The sequence below is a fragment of the Muntiacus reevesi genome, chromosome 17, assembly GCF_963930625.1.
Source record: "Muntiacus reevesi chromosome 17, mMunRee1.1, whole genome shotgun sequence".
NCBI classification, from domain to species: domain Eukaryota; kingdom Metazoa; phylum Chordata; class Mammalia; order Artiodactyla; family Cervidae; genus Muntiacus; species Muntiacus reevesi.
In genome coordinates, this window is record NC_089265.1 from 42,765,585 (window position 1) to 42,784,300 (window position 18,716).

Sequence of the window (18,716 nt, forward strand, 5' to 3'; positions counted from 1 at the left end):
GGGAGGCTTAAGAGGAAGGGATATAGGAACACGTAGACCTGATTCACTTCGTTGTAAAGTGGAAACTAACACAACGTTGTAAAGCAATTATATGCTAATTAAAAATACCTTTTTTAAAAAGAGAGATGGGTAAACTGTGGGACTTTCAGCACTAGTCATTCATTAACAATATTTTCAAGAAGGGGACTGGAAAGTAGTTCTCAAACATATACCTGGAAAAGAGCCTTTACTAGAAGCAAAGCATTTATAAAGCACTTTTTCCAGAAAACAATTATTTCCACTCACTGCTGAGCATCTAGTCTGCGTTCAGGAAGTCCTTGCTAATGAGCAGTTCTATTTTCGCATTCTGTAGGATTCAGTAGCAAGCAGATGTCAGTTTCCTCCAAGTAAGAGAAAAATGCTAAAGTTCCGAGGGAATTAAAAGTAGTGCAAAGAACAAATTTAGCTAACAGCAGGTATCTCTGGCAGGTAGTAGTACAGGTGGTTTTTATTTCGGTCTATTTGCATCACTGCAGTTTCTGATGTCGCTATTTTGAGAATGCACTGCTTCTGTGACAAGAATTCCAGCGCCCCTTCCCCAGGCCTGTTGACCATAACCAGAGTGGGAGAGACCCTTCCAGGAAACAGCACCCATGGTAATATGAGATTTAGCTAGGTGTCTAATCCATAGGGGCTTACATGGAAAAACTACCCACATGATACTCATCTTATAAATCAGTGGTTCTTCTTTTTTTTTTTAAAAAACACACTCAAGAATGACAGGGAGAATTTACAAAACAAAACAAAGCAAGGAAAACAAACGCAAAGAACAGATCACTGGACCCCCACCTCAGGTATTCCGGTTTGGAAAGGAAAGGTAGTAATTCCATTTTTAACAAGTACCTTCCAGGAAGACTTCAGGCCACAGTGCTTTTAACAGAGCTTTTCCATTTTCTATAACAGCATACATGAAATGAGCACTCCGTAAATATTTTTTGATGCTGAGGTGGAAACTAACAGAATGTATACACTTGTATTTTCCCCCATAATAACATCAAAGAGGGAGCAAATGAAGGGCTTTCCTATAAATATGGCAATGACAGATGAAATGCAACCCACAAATTCAGACGGTTTAAAGACAACTGGTGGATTACTTTAAGGCACAGGGTTTTGGGTTTGCTTTGTGTTAACTATTCATAACTCAGAAAGCCCTATTCACCAATTTCTTAGTGTTAAGTTGAATTTCTGATGAGACGGAATTCTAAAGCATCACCAACTATTCTAAAATCAATTCTACCTTCTGAATGAGACACCTTGTAAGAGGGCTGTTTTATTAGTTCCAACGGATAAAAGCAAGCCCCCAGCCCTAGCAGAGGCTGTGCGGTGGGTTCATCATCAGCCTGCAGGAACCAGGTGATGAAGCCGGTTGTTTCACGGAGCTGTTTCAGGTAGAAGGCTGAAGGAAGAGGCCAGCATCTGTACCGAACGCTCCTGTGGTTTTTTCCCCAACGGCTTTCCAAGTTTCTAAAAGGATTTAGAACCTGGTCTCCTGCCAGCTCCCTAATTTTAAAAGCCTGCTCCATTTCCACTACATTTGCAAAAATGCTAGCTGCATCCCTCCAAGCCAGGAGAAACCTGTAGAGAGCTGGAGGTCACTGAGAATCCTGCACAGGAGCACACCTATTTTAAACTGTTGAATGTGAAGCCTGGAGAACTGACCCAATGCCGCCCCCTGGCTGGGGAAGATGCAGATCCTTTCCCAGCCTGTTCCAACCCTGCCTTAAAGGTGATTCAATCAGCTAACAGCCATTGTTGAAATTTCACTTTAGTGTTAGTTGCTCTGTTGTGTCCACCTCTTTGCAACCCCACGGATTACTATCCCATGGAATTCTCCAGGCAAGAACACCAGTGTGGGGATATTCCTGACCTGGGAATCGAACCTGGGTCTTATGCATGGCAGGCACATTTTTTACCACCTGAGCCACCAGGGAAGCCCATGATGCCTGTGATTTAATCAGCTAACAGCCAATGTTGACTGTTACTAAAAGAGGAGGCAGGTGACATCTCTGACCTGCACAGCCTTTTACCTATAAGCAAAATGAACAAACAGCTTCCAATAGTGGTTTCTCACTCCTAAAGATAAACTCAGAAATAGATAGGTGCAATCATAAAATGCAGAATTAAATGAAATCAAATTTAACCTCTTGACCCTTCTTTTACTCCAAGCTCCCATTTTAAATGAAAGTGCTTAAAAATTATTCAAGAGAATGGAAAAGTGAGAGTCGGAGGAGAAAGAGAATCTTTAGAGTCAGGTAGTGGGGGCAAAGGTTAGCCTTCTTGATTTATTTCTCAATAGACTGTGACACGCAAGCTTGCCGAGTTATCAAATTTCTTGGATATTTCAAAAATGGAAAGTGAAAGGCCAACGAGGCAGCAACAGCTTTCCGTAGCTCTTCACAAGAAAGTATATTTCAGTTCAAAAGCATGTCTTTAGTGAGGTGTGAAGCTCCCTCTAGTACCACCAGAAATGAAAAGTAAGCCCTTCTTGTAAGTCACAAAGAAAAAAAAAAAAAAAAAGCAAACAAACTGTAGACACCCTTGGCTGGAAAGGGCCCAGAAGAATTTCCTTTATTTCCTCTAAAAAGGCCACTATTCAACCTAAACCTTTAAGGGGTTGATTTAAGACAGTGGTTCTCAAGTTGTGGTCCTGGGACTAGCAGCCATCAGCATCACCTAGGAACTTATAAGTGACAACGCTGAACTTAGCCTGAGCCCTGAGATCCCGGAAAACAGCAAAGGTTAAAGACTTCTATCCTCCCATTTTGTGTTGTGAATACGGCTTATGCAAAGAACCTCTTTCCCCTACAACTTGAGTAACTCACAGGTGCCCCTTTGTTTACCTATGACAACGCCACACACAGACCCCTCGAATTCCCATTCTTTGCCTGAGAAATGATTAGCTGAGCTGATTAGTCAAAACAGTGCTTATTAACCAACCTTTGATTAAGCTTCTCACCTTCTTCCAGGTCCCTGGAACTTTTGCCAGCTTACTGCCCCTCCTCACCAGCCCCTCCTGAGAAAAGGTTTTTCTCAGATTAAAACACTATCAAGAGCAGTATGTTCAAACCATGCTTCATTCCACTTCCTCACATCTTGTTCTTTCAGGCCTTGCTTACTCCTAACTATGAAAGAAGAATCCCCTTCTGCCTAACCCTAGAGAGAGACCCTTGCAGATCCCACAGTTTTGTTACTGCAAGAGTTCCTGTTACAACAGTACCTTTCCAATGAAGTCTCTCCTTATTCAATCCAGACTCGTTTTTTATTTAACGTTAGAAATACAAATTCTTGGGCCCTGCCCCAAATATAAGTCTGAAACCAGGGGATGGAAAGAGGTGCGCCTGGAAACCAATTCCTGAACAAGTGCTCCAGCAGCAGTTTGAGAACCACTAATTTATCGCAATCTCTCAAAGCTTAACTCCTTCCCACCTGGTTTTCGCTCACCGGCTCTTAAGCGCAAGCTGTTTCTGAGCATGCCCACAGATCATTTCTGTCATCAAGTCATTTCTAATGACAAATGACGCCACCCAGCGCCCGTCTCCCCTCCTGGCCGCCCGTGGAGCTGAGCGAGCCCGAACCCGCACACACTTACATCGCCATCCACCGGCCTCTGGTCGTCACAATCCCTGGTGGGACTAATGTCCTGGCGCATGACCCAGATGGGCTCTTTGGGCTCGTCGGGGGTGTAAGGCGAACGGATGGTCCTGGTTTTCACCTCCTCGATGGCCTCCTTGATGTCCTTGATGGCCAGCGAGATAGCATCCCTCTTTTCCTTGCTGTACCGCTGCACCGCCTCGCCGCCGGCCGCCCGCTGCGGCCCCGCCGGCGCTTGCAGCCCGGGGCTGTCGGGGCGGCCCCCGCCCGGGGTGGGGGCGCGCTCCAGGTCCTGCTCGGCCTCGGGCATGTCCTCGGCCGCCTTGTCGAGGCTTTGCGAACTCATGCTCTGCTTGACCTCGGCCACGATCTGGTCGATGTCCTCCTCCTGCTCGTAGCTGTCCATGCGGGGGTAGGGCGCGAACTCGGCCTCCTTCTCGGGGCTGTCGGACTCGCCGTCGGAGCGCTCGTCATAGTGGTGCAGCCGCGCGCCCAGGGCCTCCTGGCGGTAGGCGGCCGCCTCGTCGCGCTCCTGCTCGTAGAGCCGCAGACCGTCGCGCGCGTCCAGCTCGGGCGCGTCCCCGATCTCCTCGTACACGTGCTCCTGGAGGCCCCCGTAGTCGGCGTAGGGCTCGGCGTAGGGCTCGTCCTCGCCGCGGTGGAAGAGCCGGTGCGTGTAGACATAGCCCGAGTAGGCCGCGTTCATGGCCTCCTCGTGCTCCAGCGAGTGGAAGTGCATGTGGTTGGGCAGCGCGCGGCGGTGCGTGGCCTCGGCGTGCTCGGCCTCCGCCTGCTCCGTGTACTCCTCGGCCTCGGGCCGGTACTGCACGGCGTACGCGCTCTCGTCGTCGGGGTCCTGCGCGCGCTCGGCGTCGTAGCCGTCGCGGGCCGCGGCGATCACGTCGCCCTCGGCCGTGTCCGTGTGGTTGTGGAAGCCGCTCTCCGTGCTGGCCGAGCGCGCCAGGCAGTCCCCGCGCTCCTCCTCTTCCTGCTGCTGCTGCTGCTGCTGCTGCCCAGGCTGGGCGCGGGGGTCCTCGACGGCGCGCCCGCGCCGGGGGCGGCCCGCATAGTGCTGCTGCTGCTGCTCCTCCTCCACTTCGGGGTGCTCCAGGTCGGCCTCCACCGACTCGTTCACCTCCCCGCCTGCCGCCTCGTCCGTCACCTCCACCTCCGCGGCCCCCTCCAAGTGGTTCATGGTGGGCGTCGGGGACGGCTGGGAGAGAGGCTGGGCCGGCTCACTGCGCGCTCATTTTGCTCCACCCGGCTGGAAAAACAAGAAGGGGGAGGGGCTATTACGTGGTTCAGACTGGAGGCAGAAGCCGAGTACCAAGATAATCATAAAAACAGCTGTTATTGATCTCGTCTGAATCGCGGTCAATTAAAAAGTGATTGCAAATTTAAGCTCAAGCTGACAGTACATAGTTCATCATCTTCGAAGCACGTGTCGTAATTTGTAATTACGTGTCTCCTCGTTCCATTTGCTTACTGGCTTTCTCCCTTCCCCACCCCTCAGACCGACAGGCTTCTGAGCCTCTAAGTTCCCCACCGCGCTTACTATTCAGGTTCTGTTTCTGATGCATATGAATAGAGAGTACTACCAAATTGAATGAGCCAATTGACACATTTTCCATCTGCTAAGGGATAAATCTCTCTAAATTAAACTAGGATCCTAGATACTTTAGAAACGATTTTTAAAATAAATTTCAAGGGAAAAAAGGACTTCCCTGGCGATCCTGTGGTGAGGACTCCGTGCTTCCACTGCAGGGGTAAAGGGTTCAATCCCTGGTGGGGGATCTAGGATCCCGCATGCTGCGGGGCCAGGGAGAAGAGGTATTTCAAGGAGGAAAAAAACCCTTGGGATGTTTTGAATCCATTGCTGTCAGTACAAATTTGCAGCCATTCTGAGAGAGGCTTCAGCCATCAATAGGTTTTCGTCCTGGCATTACTGGCTCTGTCACCTACCGTTAAGTGGTTTAATTTTCTGAACCTCCACCATGAGACTGGACTCATTTCCTGCAGCAGGATGTTAACAGCTATTAACGCAGAGTAAAAAGGCTCCGTGCTCAAGTAAGTTTGGGAGATGCTGACTTAAATTGACTTTCCTTGTGAATATGCAAGGGGAGGAAGATGCGGGATGCAGGGGTTACCCAACCTGTCTGACAGGGAAACACCTTTTTCCTAGAGGTCAGCGTTCTGACAACTGCACTTAAAACACTGACTAGCTAATTTCTAATATTCACTCCCCTCATACACCCTGGATCTAAAATTCTTTGATTCTGTAAGTTAGCATTATAGCTGATACTGGATAACATGCTAACTTCTTTAAAATACGGGTATGTCTCTTTCTCTATTTCCAGAGGGACTTGTGACTACAGAGATGGCTTTGGTTTCAACCACTCTCAAATTTGGTATTTTGGTATTCGGTAAATTTAGTATTTCGGTTTCTTCTTATCCAAAATAGCTTTATAGCATAATCTGCATACAGTGTATGGAAATAATTGCAGGGGATGTAAAGAACAAAAACAGGCAGGATCCCTATGATTTTAAGGCAGTTGTGGTAAATGGGTTCAATGTGTGTAAACTTTTTATAGTATCCTTTTGGGGGGCTCATTTTACAAATGGACAAAACTGGGAAATGAACTCTTTAATGTAAGAGCAGAAAGCTCCAGGAGGACCAGGAACATCTAATGGACTCTCTAATATTAGGATGCATTATATTCTACTCAGCTCCCACCGAAACGATCGCAATTTCCTTCAAGCACTGTGATAGTCCCAGTAGTAAAGGAGGCCATTTTGGACCTGCCGAGTTCATCTTCAAGCAGAAGTTACCATCTTTACCCCCTTCTTTGATGGATCCACCCCTGACTAATACTCACTAGAAAACAATTATGGTTTAGCAGAGATGATCAATCCTTACTGCTTTCCTTCTTGACAAGAATCCCACTTCATACAAATTAGACCCAGTCTTCTTTGAAAAATTGTGGCTTCCTCTTATTTAACCCCTGAGAACGGTGACTGTAGACAAGGTATAAGAAAGTTTTCTTAGTATGTGTTTCTGTTCAGACCAGATGGATGGCTAATGCACGTAACAGAAGAGGCAAACTGGCGCCGACAGCCCCCAGGTTAGGTGGCCTCCAGTGGTACATGAAAGATACAAGGTACGAAACAAATATTCAGTTCCATACAAGGCATGGACAAGAAGAGTCTATCCAAGCTTCCTTTATAAGGACTCTCTGGAAAAGACAACAGATAAAAACCACACTCACGTTCAAATCTGAGTCGGCTGAGCACAAAGCAAGCATTCATGATGGAGGGATACGAAACACGCCAGATGCTTCCCTGGGTACCGCTGCCCTGCAGCGTGGCAGCTGTGTGTAGTCAGTCAGAGATGCAGCGACCACCACCCAAAACACATGAGCAGGCCAGCAGTTCATAATAACCATGTGCAGAACTGACCAAAACCCCACTTTCAGTGAAAATGGCACTTTCCTTTCTAGCCTGATGAAAATCTATTGATATATGTATCAAAAAGAGATTTTAGTTTATTCTGGGTTAAAATCATGTCTGACCAGGAAATAGTGCTTACAGAGCACTGATTGATCCATAGGCAATGCAATTTTTATGCATGTCCATACACTAAGTCATGTAAAGAAAGTGACCAAAAAACAGTTCTTTGGGGGAAAATATGTTAAAATAAGCTAGTTTTGATACACTGAAGCTCTCCTTTCACTGGGTGTATGGTCCTTATACCCCTTCCCCAGCTTCAGGGGAATGTTCACGCACAGAGTAAACCATCCTGGTTTCAAGAATATAGTTTGGGTTACAGTGTTGGTAGTATGTTAATAACAGGCATCAGTTTGAGGGATTCCCTAGGACAAAGGCAACTACCAACTTTTAAAGATGGAGCTGACACTGGTGGTCAGGTTCATTGGTAGCACGCAAGAGGACTGTTCCCTATACCTTGGCAACTTCACTTATTTAAAAAACCTCACTCAAGCTGTTTTCTTATTATTATTATTATTTTTTTAAGAATCCCAGGTTATTGTGGGACTATATATTGGTACCACCTTTTTGATAAGAAATTTGGCAAGATGAATTAAAATCTTCAAAAGGTAATATACCTTTGCCCCAGTAATTCTACTTACAGAAATCTCAAAGGAAAAATGCAGATATGGACAAAGATGTTTGTCATGCTATTTGCTTAAAAGGCAAAGATAAACATTAAATATTAAGCACTAGCATTAAGTATCAATAAGTACAGAGCTAATAAGCACTTTAGCATATTGCAATCCAGGAAGGTGTGGGGGGATCTTCTGGCTGGGTAGCTCCACCTGGAGTTCCCATGGCGCCCAACCTCTACCTGCCACAGCTGAACAAAACATGCCTCCTCATCCTCGTTCCCCATTCCAGCTCCCAAACCTGGCACCCCACCCCCACCCCCATATTTCCTGTACAGGCGAAAGGCACCACCAAGTCCCCAGTCCAGGAATTATTATTGACTTGTCTCTTCCCCTCACCTCCTTCCCCAAACGGATGACCAAGTCCATTGTCTTAGTAACTCTCCCATCATCCTCACTGCCCCTACATTGTCTTGGTCCCTCTCGCCTACAAAATTATTCCCTTAACTAATTTCTCAGTCTCCTCTGACCCATCCTCACCACTGCCAACCTGCTTATCTTTCTAAATACAAACCTCAATCCCATAACCCTATTTCTTAAACTCTTCAGTGACCCTCCCCTGTGTAGTAGATGGTGAAAGCGCTTAGCTATCTACCACACATTACTAGGCATTTTCCACATAATGACTTATTTAATCCTCCCACTAGCCTATGAAGAATGTACTCTCCTATTGTCTTTATAGAGATTATTGTCAGTTCTTTTAAAAATGAGGAAATGGAGGCAAGTGGTATTAGGTGCGGAGAAGGTGATGGCACCCCGCTCCAGTGTTCTTGCCTGGAGAATCCCAGGGATGGCGGAGCCTGGTGGGCTGCCATCTATGGGGTCGCACAGAGTCGGACACGACTGAAGCGACTTTGCAGTAGCAGCAGCAGCAGGTATTAGGTGATTGCCCATTCATGCACCTGGGAGAACTGCTGTCTGATCCATACTCTCTGGCTCTAGGCTCTGGGTACTGGAGTCCTACTCCTGATGCTTCCTCAAACAAATGAAGCCACATCTCTCCTCCAGCCTCATCTTCATGCTTCATCTGTATCCTGCAGTCTAATACACAGAGTCCTGACACTGGCCCTAACTGCCTTCCCTATCCTAGCATATTTTTTCACTTAGAATTTTTTGCTGGTGAATCTGGCTTATCTTCCCCAAACCGAGTTCCTACCTAATGAGTGTCTATTATGTGCCAGCCTCCAGAAGATATTCTGGGCATAAAAGCAGAGCAGTGGTCAAGCTAGAAAGGCTGCTCTGTTCTTGGGAAACCCCCATTCTAATGCATGGAGGTGAAGGGGAAGGAGAGGGGGAAGAGACAATGATTATGTTAATAAACAAATCAGATAACATCAGAGAACAAAAAGACTTATGAAGAAAATGAAACAGGGTAATGGCAGAGAAACTGAGGAGAGAGGGTTATATGGTGGCCAAAGGAAGTGATTTTGGAGCTGAGGCCTGAATGATAAAGAGTCAAGTAAAGATCTGAGGGCAGGGCCTTGAGGTGAGAAAGGACTTGCTGTATTCAAAGACAGAAATAATGTTTGTGACCTGAGTAAGAGATGATGTGGTAGGAGATGACGATGGAGAGATGGGAAGGGGCAGCAGGGCAGGGCCTGGAACATCACGATAAAGCTGTTTTAAGTGCACTGGCACGCTATTGGGCTGCTCTGCTGGCTCAGATGGTAAAGAATCTGCCTGCAATGCAGGGTTTGACCTAGGTTTGATCCTTGTGTCAGGAAGATCCCCTGGAGAAGGGCATGGCTACCCACTCTAGTATTCTTGCCTGGAGAATTCCATGGACAGAGGAGCTTGGTGGGCTATAGTCCATGGGCATGGTGCTGGGGACGGTTTAAGCAGGGGAATAATAAAATCTGATTAACCCTTCCCATCATCCTCACTGAACTCTAACTATCTAAATATCATATTATAACACCTGTTGTTCTGAGTAGCAATTCTTTATAAATATGAAATCCTTAAGAAAAGTGCACAGGTCATTTATCTTTGATTCCCTAGTGCCAAGTACAGAGGAAACATAGTAGGTAGTCAATAAATTTTTAGTGATTAAAAAGAAAATAATTATCTTCCCACTTTTCAATATCAGGGACCTTTTGGACATTGGCATGCCCAGCCTTTTGAGAACTCATTTCTTCTTTCCATCTTGAATCTTTGCTGCCCTCATCCACCCCTGCAACCTTCTCTACCTTCTTTTGATGCTTTAAGTGCCCAAAGAACTCTAGTGATTCAACATTTGCCTGCGTTTGAGGGCATTGATCCAGTAGCAGGCACTGTGCAAGGTGAGGGGGATGCAAGTTTCTAAACATGGTCCCAGCCTTCAAGGGCAGACAAGCTTCAGTAATTGTAATACCTGGTGATGAAGGCAAAGCAGAAACAGGTTCATGCTACAGAAGGAAGCTAGAGTTAAAACAACAACAACTGCATCACCTTTGTGAATCACAAAAGTGCTGCTGTTCTTACGGGTTCTGGATTTCATAGCTCGGAAGGTCCTAGGAACTAAGGCCTAGGTGATGACTGCCATTATCTAACCAGAGTCCTTGATTATGACCCATGTGCCTCCGGAGGCTGGGAGAGTAGAAGGGAGGAGTTACAGCTGGTTGATGAAAATCCCTTCCCTTCTACAAAAAGGCTGGATGACCTGGAAGACACAGGCAAGGCAGACCCCTCTGCAGGCATGACCATGGAACATGAAAAGGAGGTGCTGTGGCGTCTTGGCTGCAGGAGTCAGGGAACCCAGGTTGTAGTGAAGCACTGGTGGCTTTCTGGCTCCTGGTTCTGGAATGCTCTACAGCTGAGTTGGAAAAAGTGAATAAAGGGAGGGAATCCATTGCAGCGCACCATTTGGAAATAAAGCATTTCATGATTCAGCAGTTGAACCCAGGTGGCTCATAATGTTAGCTGAGGCTCATGTTGGTTTGGGATGAATAGAAGGGGAGGCTATAAATTACTTTGGTTGATATGTCCTTAAGTAGTTGTTAAGAAGACTTTCCAATAGACTGTCCCTTTTAACACATTCAGAAGTAGTTTTAGTAGTTCAGTAGTCAGGCTGAAGACAAAATGAAATGTAAACAGTAGCAAAAGGAATGACATAAGCTTGTTAATCTGGAGAGTGTTGTGTGTATGGGGGGAGGGTGGAGCAGTGATGCAGCCGTAGGGGAGACACATGAAGGTGGAGGCGAGAAGAGTGGGAGAAGAAGAAAGTCTGCACTGGCCATTCTTTCCTCTGAAAAAGTTAGAATGAACAAAATGATTCCATTTATATAAGTTTTTATACTTTTGCATGTATTTGAAGTATAAGAGTAAAACTACTTCTCATGGACTTAATGAATGTTGCTTGTCTTCCCCTGCGGGAGTTGGAAGGGAAGTCCTATATCTTGGGACTGCATGCATGCATGCATGCTCAGTTGCTCAGTCACATCTGATTTTTTGTGACCCTATAGACTCTAGCCTGTAAGGCTCCTCTGTCCATGGGATTCTCCAGGCAGCCTGTCCTAATCCACCTGCACATATACTGTTCCAGTCAACACAACATCTGACATCAAGCCTTTGGAGGGGCCGTCGATGACACTGAGACTATTATTGATAATTTCCACGGAAACAGCTTGCCAAACAAGATTATGTCCTATATGTAGTGTAGGCACATGCACACACACACACACACACACACACACACACACACAATTGGCATAGGTTGGGAGATTAATGATTTTCATTCAAGGGGAAAAAAAAGATGAGAGAATAGGAATACCCAGGTATTCTTATCTACCTTCCCTACTGTACAAATGGGTTTCCCTTCCATGAGTGAAATCAGTCATGAAACATCTACTATGGAATCCAAAGAACATCAAGAACCTCACTCAAATCATCAGCTTTTCTAAACAAAACACATCTATTTATAAGAGTAACATAAAAGACAGAAATACAAAAGACTAGAATTCATTAAAGTTTAATCTCCTGTGAATCATTCAGAAATTAAATTTAATGATATTGGGAGCCAAGATGGATACGGAATACACATTTCACCTTCCTAAAATCATTGTCAGTTTAAACAAGCTCACACGGTCAGAAAAAACCTCCTCACACAGAGTTATCTTGCCTCAACAAACTATTATTTTGTTTTTTCTGATATCCTTGTGCCTGAAATTGTGAACTGTGGCCTGGCAGATAGTATTGGTAATGGTTTCAGAGTGAGCTGAGTACCAGATGTCAACCAGGGTGAGGTCTCTGTGGTTGGAACTCAGGGCTATATCCTTGACCCTGTGCAGCTTTGATGAAGACACAGGGGTTGGACATCTTCCATTTCTCTCTCCAAGTTCACTTTGCACCTTCCCTTCCTTACTCTGTTCCCTGCAAGGCTGGCCTTTTTGGGATGCGTCAACAGCTCCCTATTCCTCTGGCTTCTCTTTGGGTCTGGCCAATGGAAAGCTCTGGTGGATCTTCCTATTTCCTGATCTGCCATTCAGGGACTTGTGTTCTTTCTCTGTGGACAGACTGCTCCAATGTTGGCTGCCTCATCACCTTAGATACTCATTTTTTGGATTAAGAATGCCAACGACTTATCTGGATAGCCACTCGTTGATCCCTTAGAGATAATGCACTGCCTGCTGGATTACATGTCTGACCATACTGTAGCTGAATTTGCCTTCTAGCACCTGCCCAGCACAGGTTAGTGGGTCCTGGGCCTTCTCAACAAGCCATGGTACACTCGATACTTGCATGTTTCAAGGCCACTGCCATTGCTCAAAACACTTTGGCCACTCCTTTACAGGAACAACTTTTGAAGTTAATTTATGGGGTTTGAGGTTACCAGAAAATTGTTCTCGATATTCTATTCCAATAATTAGTCATATTGGCTTTTGACTTTAAAGGATTATCCCCCCACCTTATTTAAAAGAGTTGGCTAAAAATGGTGCTTATTAGTTTTCAAATACCAAGTTTATCCCAATAGATCTTCCTGTCACTCACTGTATTTAATAAGGTATTGTAGTGGTTAATGGGCTTCCTAGATGGCACTAGCGGTAAAGAACCCGCCTGCCAATGCAGGAGACACAAGAGATTCGAGTTCGATCCATGGGTTGGGAAGATCCCCTGGAGGAGGGCATGGCAACCCACTCCAGTACTCTTGCCTGGAGAATCTCATGGACAGAGAAGCTTGGTGAGCTACAGTCTATAAAATCACAGAGTCAGAGAGGACTAAAGCAACTGAGCGGGCAGGCTTGCAGGCAGTGGTTAAGGAGACAGGTGTGGGTAAAAGACTGCCTGAATATGCATTCTAATTACATCTTTCAACTTACTAGTTCTTTGACTTTGACTGACTTAATCACAGAAAATGCTCCCATTTTACCATTTCTAAAACCAATATGTGTGCTTAGTTACTCAGCCGTGTCTGACTCTTTGTGACCCCATATATTGTAGCCCGCCAGGCTCCTCTATCCCTGGGGATTCTCCAGGTAAGAATACTGGAGTGAGTTGCCATGCCCTCTTCCAGCAGATCTTCCCAACCCAGGGATCAAACCCAGGTCTCCTGCACTGCAGGTGGATTCTTTACCATCTGAGTCACCCAGGAAGCCCAGTATATGAGTGAGTCTTAGTCACTCAGTTGTGTCTGACTCTTTGTGACCCTACAGACTGTAGCCCATCAGACTCCTCTGTCCGTGGGATTCTCCAGGCAAGAATACTGGAATGGGTTGCCATTCCCTTCTCTAGGGGATCTTCTCAACCCAAGGATTGAACCTGGGTCTCCTGCATTGTAGGCATATTCTTTACCATCTGAGCCACTCATGGTTATTGGGTGATACAAATTAATATGTATATAATACTTAGAACAATGTTTGATATGTTGTAAGGGTTATTTATTTTTTTTGTAAGGGTTATTTAACATCCATTACTGCATTTTCTTACACACTATAGTCAGTATTGAGCAGACAATACAGCATTTTTAAAAAGCAAAATAAGTTAATATAAATGACTAGGGCACATGGTTTACTTACATTTATTAATATTACCCTTTCCTAAATAAGGCTATGTAGGGGTGGAAAACGTACAGTTAAGCTACCTTTAGTCAATTTTGAAACAGGCTGGGTATAAATAAATCCATCAAATAATCACAAATGCTGTACTACATGTAGGCCAATATATGTGGTGTTTTACATGCTGCTGCTGCTGCTGCTAAGTCACGTCAGTTGTGCCCGACTCTGTGCGACCCCATAGACAGCAGCCCACCAGGCTCCCGTCCCTGGGATTCTCCAGGTAAGAATACTGCAGTGGGGAGGAGGAAATGGCAACCTACTCCAATATTCCTGCCTGGAAAAGTCCATGGACAGAGGAGCCTGGCGGACTGCAGACCATGGGGTTACATGACTGAGCGTGTGTGCACGAGTGTGGAGGGAGATGGGTTGGTAGCAATAAAGTGGTAGAACTAAAAAAAAAAAAAAAAGAAAAGAACACGAGTGGGTTGCCATTTCCTTCTCCAGTGCATGAAAGTGAAAAGTGAAAGTGAAGTCACTCAGTCGTGTCCAACTCTTCACGACCCCATGGACTGCAGCCTACCAGGCTCCTCCGTCCATGGGATTTCCCAGGCAAGAGTACTGGAGTGGGGTGCCATTGCCTTCTCCGATGTTTTACATACTATATTTCTAACCCTCACAACAGCCTCAGTGGGAATTATTATCTCCAATTGCTAATTTTGAAGCAGAAGCTAAGATAGCTTAAATAACTTGTCCAAGGTCACTCAGAGCCAGAAGAAGTGAAGGTAGATCCCTCTGGCTTTTTGCTGTTCTCTTACATTGCACTGCACTCATAAAGTGATGTGATTGATTTTTTTTAAACAAACATCTAAATTGGTATAATCCCTTATGAAATAGTCACCTTGGCAGACTCTATACTTACATGTTCCAAGGGCACTGTCTTTGCTCAAAATACTTTAGCCACTCCTTTATTGGAACTGATTTCAAAGTTAATTTGAGGTATTTGAAGCTACCAGCAAACTGTTTTCAATATTCTATAGTCATATCTAGTCACATCTGATGTTTGACCTCAGAGGGTGTCATCCAAATTTATCTTCCACTTTATTTACAAAATTTGGCTGTGAATGCTGTTTGATGTTCTCCAAACACAAATCCATCCCTAAAGAATGAAGATATGCGACAGCCAAGATTATTAAAAAGACTCTGGGCTCTGAAATCAACTCCAATAGAGGGCTTTAAATATTGTTTTGGCCCATGGCCACATTTTTTCACATCTGCTTTTATCCTTGCAGAGTAAACAGAGGAACTGAGGCCATATGAAGCAATACATTCTTGTGTGATGGCTACAAAATCAGGTTCATTATTTTCATCCACCTTGAAATCTGTATAATTGTGGCTAACATTAAACAGGCAGGAAAATTAATTCATTCACTTGGATGAATTTAGTCACTCTGACCTCAAAGCTCTGATCACAACCCAGCCTTTGATGAAAGAGAAACTTCTGAATGGATGCAGATTATCTGATTGTCTGGCTGTTTGTCTAACTCCGGGAGTTAGACAAATCACTCATTTATCATTTTGATTTCAATAAAATGCATGAAATAAGCTTAAGAAAATCATGCAAACTCAGAGGGAAAATCTTGTAAATTTCATAGAAAACTCAAGGGACATTGTCTGGAGATCAAAGCCAATTAAAAGTCTATCTGAATTTTTATGAAATGACCGTGGTATAAAATCAGACATGGCCACATAATCCATATTTACTGCGGGTTACACAAAATTGGCATTTTCCCCTCATTATAATCCCTCTTTTTCATGCCCCATACATAATTTCCTTTCCTTACCCTTCACTTCTTTTACTATCTCTGTGGTACACGACATTCACTTCTGGGGTACTAATCACCAGTTACAATCAATTTGAACCATTTTCCTGGTATTTCTTTTCTGTTATTATACAGAAAGCCATGGACACACCACACTTTCATGTTAAAGACAGTAAATCTCTAAAATCAGTTCAGCCATGTTAGTTTTCAGAGGCTCATTATTTCATCCCAGAAATAGGAAATACCAGGCTCAGGATGAATTGAACTGTTATTCATTAAAATATAGTCCTTCCTTTCAAGCGATATCATCTCAAATTTACCGCTACTGTTACTTTTACAAATTATGTGGCTCATTAGGAAGTCAGTTAACTTGCTTCTCTCTATTCCCTCAAGTTTTCTGTAACTTCCTCTAACATTTTCCTTCCCCCAAATTAACGCCAGAATGTCAGCCACAGTCCTAATTATGAAGCTTCAAATTAAATTCTTGTCTCTGACGTTCTTTTTATTCACAAGAAGACAGCATCAGGTATGCTGGCCATGGTCCTCAGACATTTTTTCTGTTATGCCTCATACCTGATACTCAAGGGTTACAACCGATGATTAAAAACAGCTGTATCCAGGAAGGATCGCTCCCTGACAATTCAGCTTCACAAAACCCAAAGAACAAAAATGCACTAAGCAACTATTAGGTGGCAACATCGGTGATGACTTGAATTTGAATTTGATGAGCCAGAAATCCCATATTGATTCAAAGCCTCCCTGAACAATCAACTCTCTCAATTCTCTCAACTGAGTCACATTAGCACAAGTTAACAGGGAAAAAAACCATAAAGTGGGGAAAGAGGAAAACCATTTTCTCTTAAAAATGATTCACGGATAATCTGGAAACTCTTAAGAGTTCCTTGGACATGCTGACTAGAATGTAAAGAGGTAGAGTATCTAACGCTCGGAATTTCCAATTTACTGATTTCATTTAGGTCCCAAATATAGACCAGTGAAATTCAAACAGTTTTTTTAGGACCCAGAGGCTTTTAGTCACCTCAAGAGAATTCATGAGTTTCTTCAAAAGGAATTATTTTTATTTTATTTAAAATATACCCAAAATATTATCTCAACATATGTCCAATTAAACAATTATTACTGAGACAGTCTGCATTCTTTTTTCCCTAAGTCACCAAAATTCAATGTGAATTTTATACTTAGACGCATCTCAATAGCCATGTGTATCCACTATACTGTACAGTGCAATTCTAGATCTTCCTTTTAGGCTTCCTAAACTCTCTTCTTTTGTTGGAAAATCTATGTTCAAGCTCTTCCAAAAGTATGTAACACCACCCTGTTCAACAAACGAAAGACCTTCCAGTTATCAGAATTTTCCCTCCAAATAGCAGGAGGTTATGAACATATCAATGAATGAGTGAAAAGCCTGATTGTTGTTGTAACCTGGAACCAAGTGTCCCATACCGTCTGGCTTTTGGTCTCTCAAAGGAACTGGTCCCATGTTCTTTCCTCCCCTGATTTTCACTGCTGTCCTTTAGTCTCAGACCTCCGTGTCCCTGAGGCCAGTGTCCCTGCTCCTCTCCTCTCTCCGTCACGTCCAGCCTCACCCTCCCTTTCCCCTCTGTCCTCCTCACTGATAACCCTTAGGCTCGAGCCCCAGCTAACCCACAGCTCCCCGCTCTTCAGCACCCAGGGCTCCTGCTGCAGAGAATGACAGAAGCTGCTCAAAGATTCCTCAGACAGACAGCGAGGCTCTGGGAGAGCCAGGTAAGTAAGAACAGACGGAGCCCTTTTTGCTCACCTGGAGGAACAGTGGGAAGAGTAAAGAGAACCCCAGTGATCGGGGAACCAAATCAGAGGCGGTGCAGCACAGCAGTTAGAACATCCCCGAAGTCACATCGCTAGGTCCAAGTTCAGTTCCAACACTCACTAGCTATGTGACCCTGGCCCATCACTTAACTTTATGTGTCTTAGTTTCCTCTTCTCTAAGTGGGTGTAATAATAGCACCTACCTCACAGGATTGCTGGCGATGTGTTAATGTAGCACCAAGAACAAGAATAAAAAATATACTTGTTGACCCACAGAATGTACAACACCAAAAGTGAGGCTTAAGGTGACCTGTGGACTTTGGGTGATAATGACGTGTCAATGTAGGTTCATCAATTGTAATAAATGTACTGCTCTCCTGTGGGAGGTTGTTAGTGAGGGAGATTATGCATGTGTGTGAGAGAAGGTATATGGGAACTCTCTGCACTTCCCACTTAATTTTTCTGAGAACTTAAAACTGCTCTAAAAAATAAAGTATGTGAAAAATTCCATTACTTAAATATTTATTAAATGTCTTTTAAATGTAATTTATATAAAATGTGTATAATTTATATGTATGCATAATTTCTATTATACATGCTCAGTCATGTCCAACTCTTTGTGACCCCATGGACTGTAGCCCACCAGGCTACATGGACAGGCTCCTCTGTCCATGGAATTTTCCAAGCAAGAATACTGGAGTGGATTGCCATTACCTGCTCCAGGGGATCTACATGACCCAGGGATCAAACCCTTGTCTCTTGCGTCTCCTGCACTGACAGGTGGATTCTTTACCACTGCACCACCTGGGAGGGCATCTGGTCCCATCACTTCATAGGAAATAGAAGGGGAAAAAGTGGAAGCAGTGGCAGGTTTTATTTTCTTGGGCCCCAAAATCACTGTGGATGGTGACTGTAGCTATGAAATTAAAAGATGCTTGCTCCTTGGAAGGAAAGCTATGATAAACCTAGACAGCATGTTAAAAAGCAGAGCCATCACTTTGCCAACAAAGGTCCATATAGTTAAGGCTATGGTTTTTCCAGTAGTCATGTACAGATATGAGAGTTGGACTATAAAGAAGGTTGAGCACTGAATAATCGATACTTTCAAACTGTGGTGTTGGAGAAGACTCTTGAGAGTCCCTTGGACTGCAAGGAGATAAAACCAGTCAATCCTAAAGGAAATCAGTCCTAAATATTCATTGGTAGGAATGATGCTGAAGCTGAAGCTCCAATACTTTGCCCAGGTGCTGGGAGGAGCTGACTCATTGGAAAAGGACACTGATGCTGGGAAAGATTGAGGGCAGGAGGAG

The 18,716-nt window shown here is 44.4% G+C and overlaps 1 protein-coding gene across 2 annotated transcripts in view; it reads right to left on the bottom strand.

Moving 5' to 3' along the window:
* Window positions 1–18,716, bottom strand: part of APBA1 (amyloid beta precursor protein binding family A member 1) — a 232,670-nt gene that overhangs the window by 86,391 nt on the left and 127,563 nt on the right. For both annotated transcript variants that reach the window (XM_065908282.1, XM_065908281.1), the window contains exon 2: window positions 3,629–4,894. In XM_065908282.1, the coding sequence (XP_065764354.1) occupies window positions 3,629–4,825 (1,197 nt within the window). In that variant the 5' untranslated portion in view covers window positions 4,826–4,894. The remainder of the gene's footprint in view (window positions 1–3,628; window positions 4,895–18,716) is intronic.